Consider the following 10,486-nt stretch of genomic DNA (forward strand, 5'->3'; position numbering starts at 1 on the left):
AGGGATGAAACGAAATGTGTCCTCTGCATTTAACCCATCCTAGTACCAGGAGTCTAGTACTAGGAGCAGTGGGCAGCTATTGTACAGCGCCCGGGAGCAATGGGGTGGGGTCCAGTGCCTTGCTCAAGGGCACCACAGGAGGTGAACTGGGACCTCTCCAAGTAGCAGTCCACACTCCATATTTAGGTCTGGTCGGGGACTTGAACCGGCGACCCTACGGCTCACAGTCCAAGCCCCTACTGACTGAGCCACTGGGAAATAAACTTCAAATAGCTCTTAAAAGTACTAAATCAAACCAGTATCGTGTAATCTTTACAACAACAAATGTTTAATCTGGACCCCCTCTCCTCCTCAGGTCTGCGGGCGTTGGTGAGCATCCTCCAGAGCTGGTACACTCTCTTCACGCCGACCGAGGCCACCAGCATCGTGGCGGCCACCGTCATGTCCCACAACACCATCCTGCGCCTCAGCCTGGACTACCCCCAGCGCGAGGAGCTGGCCAGCTGCGCCAGGACCCTCGCCCTGCAGTGCGCCATGAAGGACCCCCAGAACTGTGCCCTGTCCGCCCTGACGCTCTGCGAGAAGGACCACATCGCCTTCGAGACGGCCTACCAGATCGTGATCGACGCGGCGTCCACGGGGATGACCTACTCCCAGCTGTTCACCATCGCGAGGTACATGGAGCACCGGGGGTACCCTCTGCGGTCCTTCAAGCTGGCCTCCCTCGCCATGACCCACCTCAACCTGGCCTACAACCAGGACACGCACCCAGCCATTAACGACGTGCTCTGGGCTTGCGCGCTCAGCCACTCCCTGGGTAAAAACGAACTCGCCGCCATCATCCCCCTGGTGGTAAAGAGCGTGCACTGCGCCACGGTGCTGTCTGACATCCTGCGGCGGTGCACCATGACCGCACCGGGCCTCGCCGGCATTCCCGGGAGAAGGAACTCTGGGAAGCTAATGTCAACGGACAAAGCGCCATTGCGGCAGCTCCTAGACGCCACAATCTCGGCGTACATCAACACCACGCACTCTCGACTGACGCACATCAGTCCGCGGCACTACGGAGAGTTCATAGAGTTCCTGAGCAAAGCACGGGTGACTTTCCTGCTGGCACAGGACGGCCACATCCAGTTAGCCCAGTTCATAGACAACCTGAAACAGATCTACAAGGGCAAGAAGAAACTGATGATGTTGGTCAGGGAGCGCTTCGGCTGACCTTTTACCCCCCCCCCCCACTCCTTGAGAAGTAGTTAAACTTATTTGTTTCTATTTAAGGTTTTTTGAATTCCATGTGTTTTTGACTTCTTGAGTTGAGCCATTTGTTGACTAAGTCTTAAGTTTTTGTCCTGTTTTGTTGTTTTGTTTCTTGAATGTGAACCAGAAAGTGTTTGCAGTGTGTTGCTCTACTTCATTGAGAGTGCAAAAAGGGAGAAAATGACTTAAAATGTCAGAGAAACAACAAATAAAAACAAAGCGTTTTCACCCCCTACAACTAATGTTAAATTTAGTATGAAAAACTAAAAGGATTGTAAAAAAGAAACTTTTGTTTTTCCGTGGCACATGACGATTTAAAAAACCAAAAGATTTAGTTGGATGGGGTTCTTACTTTGAGCCAGACGATGCTTTCAGCTGGGTTCAGGGAGAAAAGGAAAGGGAAGTGGTTTTCAAAGTGGAAGGAACTTTTGAAAGTCATTTCAAAACAGAAAAGAAAACATACTGAGGTCAAAAAAACACACTTAGTGTCACTCTCATACCTCGGCTGTATTATTTGCCAGCTTTAACTTCTCTATCAGAAATGGCCCATTTCCTTCAGGGCATGTTGGAGTAGAAAGGGTAGAAAAGAGAGCTACATGTGTGAGGAGCAACCATGTGACTTACCAGAGTGCATGTTTCAAATCCAGAAGCCTGAAAGTGACATTATTCAGGCTGTTCTAGCTAAGGTAGAGTAGTTGAGGCTCCACGTGCACATATATATACAGATATATGTCATCCTATAGGCTTATAGACAGTGATAATACACAACTGTGACAAACAATGGGGTCAAATTCCAATCTTTAGAGGCACCACTGCACTGCTGTACAGCTATTTGTGGCCAAAACCTTTAAACCTAGAAGACCCAAAAGGTCACCTTTCACTCGCTACATCAATGAGAAACATAAGTCAAGTCTGCGCATCATTCTCATCAGCTTTCAGCATTTATTTGACCATATGTATTCTGTTAGAAAGCTTTGGAACATGCTTGGACCTTATTGATTTTAGTGACTTAACCAAAGCCAAAATCCCCTTTTCCATCTCATAAACATTTTCCGGGAACTCAGGAACCTTTTAAGAGTTGTTTCCTGGATCTTTTTCATGAACCTAGAGCATGACTAAGAGCAGAAATCTGGTTCCAACGTTTGATCTTTTACTTCCAACCCCTAGAGCCCCGACATTCCATAAAGTACTTTTTACCAATGCTCTTGGGACCTGTGCGGTACTTCCCGTTCCTGGTTAGTCAAACAAGCACTATTAAAATATAATAGCCATTATTATCTTAAAATAAATGGGAACTTGGAGAGTGCAGACCTCCAATTAATGAGAAGTAATGCTTGTATCAACCCAAGATTGGGAACCCCTCCAGGAACTAATGGGATCTTTCCTTTCACCAAGTTTCAAAACATTTCCTCTCAGTAGTTTTCCATCATTTCTGTCAAACTGACAGAATAAATGGAATGGAAATAAAAAAAAATCCTTGAAAAATATACTTATCTAAAATTAGGTTAGAGCGATTCAGTGCTAAACCATTCAACCATTGTGGACAGATAATAACAATTGTATCTAGAGAAAAATATTTTTTTATAAAATTTAAAATAGAATTAGGCTTATACCACTTCTGCACTAATTAATAGATCAACTGTGTAATAAAAAAATGGGCTTCTAGTAACAACCCCACAGAGAATTATTACTTGTTTCTATTTTGCCTTAGCTTTTTAGAGTCATGTAGCTAAATGTTTGGTCTCGCTGGGACATCGTCCTTGTGTCCAACAGCAGCGGGTTGTTAGCATAAATGCTAACTTAGATACCTTATACCAAACACATGCTAGCTGGTGGAGACCAAAACTGAGCTAGAGTGACTATTAGGTTAGTTCACCTGAACATGAATCCAAACGAACACCAATGTTGCTCAATCTCTGCTCAATGTGCATAACAGTACATTAGCAACTGTTTGCTAACGTATGAGCAACTTGGTTAGGTGATAATGTTGTGCTAGCTTGTTCCAATGCCCCCACTTGGCTAAAACATCTGTTCATTTTGGTTTTATTATTGTTTGGGCTTACTAAATAAAATAAAAAATGATATATCTAAAACATCAAAAAACAAAGTAATCACACTGGTTCCATCATGGCTAAAGCAAAATATGCCGATTTTGGTTGATCCTGAAGTTCTATTTAATTCCGTCAGTCCCTTGGTTTTGTTATGTAAAAGGGTCTAAACTTGCTAAAGCCATTAACTTGTAAATGCTACTGGATTTAGTCTTTCTGAACTGTCAAAGAGTCATAGATACACAGTGCAACAAAAAAAATCTGAATGATTCGATGCCCACACTCCTGTTTCTTACCCAAAGTAAGTGGGTGTTAAGTGCAAAGTGTTAATGGCAGTATACAGAACGGCAAGAGTTTGAATCTTTAATGGTCGGAGAAAACGTCATCTTATAAGCACTTCACACAAATACCTCTTCAGTACGTTCCTGCCTGCTTCAGCATTTATTTATTTATTGTTTAGTAACTTTGTTTGACTGCATATAACACACACACACACACAGCTAGTTGTTCAGTCTGTTAATGGCTGGAGAATAGGGGAATCTTTTCTTGTCTGCTTTTTACATTCCATGAGAGCTACCTTCACCCACTACCCTCGTAGTCAGTCACAACTCTGGGCCTTTCGATCTGAAGAAATGCAGAAAGAAGAATGAAACAAAAAAAGGAAAACTGAGCAAAAGAACGCGTATGAGAGGCTAAACTCAGTTCTCAGGGACATCACTTAAAGAAACAAAACAAAAAAGTAGTAGCATTAAGCATTTAAGATATTGTAAATATTAAAGTGTCAATTCAGAAAATTGTAAAGTTATAATTATTTATGATAAGTATGTTACGTGTTTGTTTTTACTTTTATGTTTTTTAGTTTTTAGCGGGGGTTTACTTGAATTGTTTGGACGGGGAATTTGACAGCATTTTTTGTAAGAGCAAACACTTAAAGGCATTTCTCAGGTGCTCCTGTGTACATTTCTTTCAGTTTTGCTATAATAACTGTTATTATTTGTCATTTTCTTTGATTTGCAAAGACAAAAAAAAAAGTCTGTTTTCCAAAAGGAAGCGTTGAGGATAATGAGGAAGGCATTCATTTGTAAAGATACGTTCTAAACCTGACTATGCAGAACCACTTCGAAGGTCTTGTCACCTCTTAAAAGATGCCCCCCCTCCAAACTTAAACGTGTGGAAGAAGAGACTCAGTGGACTGAACCACTATTAAAGAGAGGGGGGGACAGACAAAGACAAGACTCAGCATGCTTGTGTTTGGACAATGCGCAGTAGCCGGCCTGCATACGCTGCAACATAAAGAGAGGGGAAAAAAAGACAAAGGTGGAATAATGCCTTTTGTGAACGATCAATGTACAAAGTTTATTTTTGCTTTACTTCTTTGTTGGTTTTATTTAATCAGGACTCATGCCTTTAGTGTCTTCTCGGAGGTGTCGTGTGGCGGCGCCGCAGTGAGACGGAACAACACACAAATGTCAAAGAGTCAGAAACGGCAACTGTTTGAACAAAAGGAGACGGCCTGTGGATGACCTTGTGTTTTTATTTTTTATTCTTTCACGACTTCTTTTCTCATTGCTATACTTATTTTGTTATTTCATCTTCACTTGTTCATCTCCTTACCCCCTCTCACAGGGTGGAGCAATGCATGGTCAGTGAGCAGCGTTCAGGGTAACCACTTCCTTTTTGTATCCTATTGAGTCAAAGATTTACTCAAGTTAGTGGGTTTCCATCTTCTGCTGTTGCAAATGTTCTATAGATGAGGATAGAAAAAGGTTGATGTCATGTTCTGGTTACTACATTAGCATGAGAAGGTTATCTTCTTAAATCAGAGGGATATTATTATTTACTACTTTCTTAACTTTAAAGTTCCATCCAGCTGCTTTGTGATACATTTACTGACAGCATTACTGCAAATAAGTCCCTCCCTCTGACTTGATCTGTGTTTTTCAGTCTTTGTTAACTTTGTCCGCCAGTTCTTATTCTTTCTTTCCTTCTTTCTTTCTTTATTTTCTTTAGCTGTTATTAATCTAGTTCACCCACTGTTTCCCAGTTTGTTTTGGATTATTTCTAATTTAAGGGAATATGGAAAAGTGTTTCTTGCCTCTTTGTGCTACTGATTATGAAAAGGTATTTCCAGTATTTGTTGCCACAGAAGTATGATAGTTTATCATCAACACTTGTTTTTGTTTTTTGTAATTTTTTTGCGCCACTTCTTGAGCTACTGTCTATAAAGCGAGAATTTATTACTATTTATGTAACGCTACTACCATTTTATATTGATTTGTGTTGGAATCTCAGTGCTTTTCTATAAATAAAGTGTGAAACACGTTACATGGACTTCTATTTTGTCTTTTTCTCAAAACCCAGATGCATTTCTTTACTTTTGAAAAACAATCATAACGTATGTCAAAAAATACATAGTATAGTATGTTACATATAGTCACAGTATAATATTTAAAGTGGACCTATCATGCTATATTTGAATAATATAGTGTAGGACCATACCTATATAAGGCATATTTATACTTTTTTTTTTTTTAAATACCAAACAGATCATGCATTTTAGCCATGCCTCATTTTGCTCAATTTGACATTTTTTAGCTCTGGATTTGCAAAGGCAGATTCTGTGAGAACAGCACCACCTACAGGCCTGGCATATGTACTACAGCGTCTCCAGCGCTTTCGAACGGCAATGGCCGTGGCTGTCTCCTCCTGATTGGTGGAGTTGGCCCAATAGCCGTAGCGCCACCGTCCTGACGTCAGGACAGTGTTCAAATCTGGATCAGTTTTTATCAGATCCGTTGCAGCCCCTTTTTTAGAGATTTGGGTATGGAGGAAAATAGAGAGGGTTGTGTTTTCTGACACTTGGTGAGTTCCCTGGAACACCGGGGACACATATTCATGTATAAAAGACGTACAAAAGTGCATTTTGCATGATAGGTCCCCTTTAAGCTTTATTTAAGGATAGCCCCTTGAGATGAACCATCTAATTTTCGAGGGGTCCCACAATAATATGTGGAAAAAAAGTAAGTATGTCAATATTTTTTAAATAAATAATTGTATAGTATGGCACGGAAAACTCGTAGTATAGTATGTCAAAAAATCAGAAAAAACAAGTATAGTAAATAAAAAATAATTATTGTATAATGTCTATCAAAAAGTCATGGTATAATATGTCAACAAAGTAAAAGTATAGTATGCTGAAGAAGATGAAAAAGTTGTGTGTTGAATACAAAAATAATAAATTATATTGTGTAAAAACATCAGAAAAAAATACGTATAGTATGTCGAAAATATCAGAAAAGACGGCATGCTAAAGAATGTCGTTAAATATGAGAAAAGTAACAATCTATTTGTTTGGAATGAGATTGGGAAATCAGTATAGTGTGTCAACAGCATGAGGAACATTTACATAGTATATTATGTCAAAAACATCAGACTGGAAGATTGACAATAAAGTTGACTTTGAACATCATTGTTGGAATGGATCGACGTCAAAAAAATGACATTGTATATTATGTCGAATGAATCCGAAAAGAAATACTTAGTATAGTGTGCAAAGAATATCTGAAAAAAACAAAGTATAGTATGTCGACTTTAAATTAAATTAAATTAAATTATAGTGTGTCGAAATATTGGAAAAAACGAGGGATGAAGGGATCTGGGTCACAGGGGTCCACCTCAGGGCCGGGCTGAACAAAGTGGGAGGCTTTCTTCAGCAACAGGGACTGACACAGCTGTCAGCATCTGCATCAGAGAGAGCATCTCAAGGTCTTCAGACTGAAGCTAGTGTTCAGTTCTCCCCTCAATAACCACCATGGTAATAACGCCTATCAGTCTCTGTCACAGTGAAATGTGTGTGTTCATTCATGCATGTGGTCATCTAAAGAGTGTGTGTGTGTGTGTGTGTGTGTGTGTGTGTGTGTGTGTGTGTGTGTGTGTGTGTGTGTGTGTGTGTGTGTGTGTGTGTGTGTGTGTGTGTGTGTTTGGGGGCGTTCACTGATAAAGCGCTGATAGTGTCCATCCATGGCAGATGATGTACAGCCTGCTGTCTCTCCAGGCAGATTGGATTTTCAGGGTTGCTGATTTGCTGAGAGATGGAGATTGGACCTCCCTCAAACACACGCACACACAATCACAGAAACACTCACGCACACGCACACACACACACACACACACACACACACACACACACACACACACACACACACACACACACACACACAGACACAGACCACACACCCACCTGTTCAATCTCTGCGCACAAAATAAGCACATAAAAGCCCAGACACACAAACAGGCACATATACACACAGAAGTAAACACAATGAATGTACTCCAGTCATATACACACAAACAGAAACACACACACACTTACATATCAATCTCCTGCCAAATCCTTTTAGGCATCCATGTGGAAATTGATCTCCATTTCTAAAGAGCATATATTCATTGTAACAATCTCTCTCTGTCTTCACACACACACCACACACACACACACACACACACACACACACACACACACACACACACACACACACACACACACACACACACAGTTCCCAGATGGCCCACTGACACACCGCCCCAGCCTCTTCAGTCTTACCTGTCGAAAATCAGCTGTGATTTTTGTTCATTTGTCTCCGCCATTTACGCAATAGGGGGGGCCACAACAAAAGCCTTTGTGTGTGTGTGTGTGTGTATCTGCGTGAGTGTGTGAGCGCTTTGTGCGTCTGTGTTTATGGCACTACAACAACACAAAGGACAGAGATGAATGAAAGCCGCTTTCATTTGAGGAAGAACTGCTTCTCCCATCATCGACATTAATTCAGTTGCTTTGTGTATTTTGTATTTATTAATAACACCCAGGCCCACCTGCTTCTCCTCAGTCTGCATTATTTTGAGGCCTGAATTCAACATTTAATTTCTCCCCTTTGATTGAAATGTTCAGCAGGCAAATCAATAAAGATAAACACTGTTCAGCTGTTGTGGAATATCTCAGCTAATACTAGCCTTGTACATCTTTACTGTGTAGGGTAAGGGTTGTAGGCTAGCAATTTAAAACATAATCTTACTGCCAACACAATCCTTATTTCTCTGTACCATAAAGCTCCATTGTTCACCAAAAACTATGAAAAGCTATGAATGCACCGACCGATACCCCGATGCATATTGGGTACTGCCATTCGGTTTGAGAGAGGAGGGAAGTAAATAAGTACATTTACTCAAGTACTGTACTTATGTAATATTTTGAGCTACTTGTACTTTTCTTTTGTATCTCCATGTTATGCTACTTTGTACTTCACTACAACTCAGAGGTCAATTGTGTACTTTTACTCCACTACATTTATGTTGTACCTTCAGTTACTTTACAGATGTGGATGAAGGATATAATCAAGTGTTAAATCAGACTGCAGTCACACCTGGAGTAAATTCACAAGCTACCCTGCAGTATACAAAGTTATTCAAACTAGCTGCACCTTTACCAGCTTTGAGAACACTTTAATGATCAATCATTATAAAACATATCATATATATTATTCTGAAATGGACCAATCTGCATAATGAGTACTTTTGTTATTTTATATTTTTTTGTTATATTATGATTTTTGAACTTTTACTTGAGTAACATTTTGAAGGCAATACTTTTACTTTTAACATGGTATTCCTGCACTCTGGTATTTCTACTTTTACTCAAGTACAAGATCTGAGTACTTCTTCCACCTCTGGATATACCATGGAGGGACCCCTCTCTTATCGGGAAGGAAAATCCCTGCAGTGCTGACGAGCACTTTGTTGGGGTTGGTCTTTTCATGGGGAAAAAAGTATGGAGTATGAAATCAAAACAGCTTTACTTTAAGGGAAGAACTCCTTTGTCAAGTAAGGACTTAAATAGGACGTCAGCTCGCAAAAATGCCTCTAATTTTATTAGGATATTAATATGTTGAACAGTTATTGTCATCTTTAACTTATCAAGGAAAACACTTCATGATCTAAATCAAGGTGTTTGGTATAGCCAGAGAACTGCATCCCCATGAGTTAGTGTAACATATTATCTTCTTTTTTGTATCTGTTTTTGGATAATAATGAATATATTGCAGTTTGAAAAACAAAGGGAAATATGTAAATCTAAGGAGACCTTCAGTAACTAAAAAGGTTTGATCAAATATTGAATAATAAATAATGATGATAATACAAATGAACTCAAATGTATTCAGCGTGTAATACCGGCATTGGCAGTGATCATGTATCCAGCTCTGCAGTGACAACAACATGATCTCCTCACTATAGAGAGGAGGGATCCCCTGAAACCCCAGCCTGGTCACATGATGTTATGAGTTTTGCTAGAATCCTTCAAAACAACATCCGCAACAACAACCGGATTTACCGGAATCTGCTTATCTGACGTTCTTAGCTGCTCACAGAGAAAAACACAATTTAGGATTAACTGATTACTTTTCCCAGTTCCTCGTGTAAAGAGCTTCCGTCATGATTACAGTAATAATGCCAGACAAATTCTGTGTAATAAATTGCAGCTTTGTATTTACCCAATATTGACAGAAAACATTTGTGATTGGCTGTTGCTGCCGGCCCAGCTTTTGTCCAGCATCTCATTGGCGGTCGTAGGGTAATGGTTTGGTCAAATTAGTTGTGATTGGTGAAGATGATGCAAGACTTTAACTCCCCTGCTTTTGCGGAAATGACCATTGAAGACTTACATGTGCTTACCGGTAATTCTTTTTTAAGGTAATGGCTACACATTGGTGCTGTAGCACTTTAGAGGTTTTAGTCAGATGATCAAGTTGGAAAAAAACTCAGATTTCCACATTCATGCAGCAAAAGATTTCAAATTTAAAAGGTTGGTTTTTGGATTTGAAAATGGTGACTTAGTAGAGAAGATGGAAGGTCAAATCAGAGAGGCAATATATATATTTTTTTTTTATTCACACTTAAGTGACTGAATGAGAATCGGTTTAGTTATAGAAATAGCATTACAATCAACAATACCAAACATACTTTGGACCAAGGTTATAGCCGCTTGAATCGTTGAGAAATGATGGTGGTTGCTCATTCAACACTATTTTCAAAAAAAGATATGTATTCCAAGGGGCACACAATCTTTTTGAGAGAGTCCTCTAAAGGCAGACATACAATGGACAGTTAAAAAAAGATTAAAAATGGAAACG

The 10,486-nt window shown here is 39.9% G+C and overlaps 1 protein-coding gene across 1 annotated transcript in view; it reads left to right on the top strand.

The window, feature by feature from the left end:
* The window catches only part of zswim5 (zinc finger, SWIM-type containing 5), a 59,604-nt gene extending 53,968 nt beyond the window's left edge, over window positions 1-5,636 (top strand). Inside the window, exon 16 of the mRNA XM_034137466.1 lies at window positions 356-5,636. Coding sequence (XP_033993357.1) covers window positions 356-1,218 — 863 coding nt within the window. The 3' untranslated portion in view covers window positions 1,219-5,636. The remainder of the gene's footprint in view (window positions 1-355) is intronic.
* The last annotated feature ends 4,850 nt before the right edge of the window (window positions 5,637-10,486 follow it).

Source organism: Trematomus bernacchii, unplaced genomic scaffold (genome assembly GCF_902827165.1).
Source record: "Trematomus bernacchii unplaced genomic scaffold, fTreBer1.1, whole genome shotgun sequence".
Lineage (NCBI taxonomy): Eukaryota > Metazoa > Chordata > Actinopteri > Perciformes > Nototheniidae > Trematomus > Trematomus bernacchii.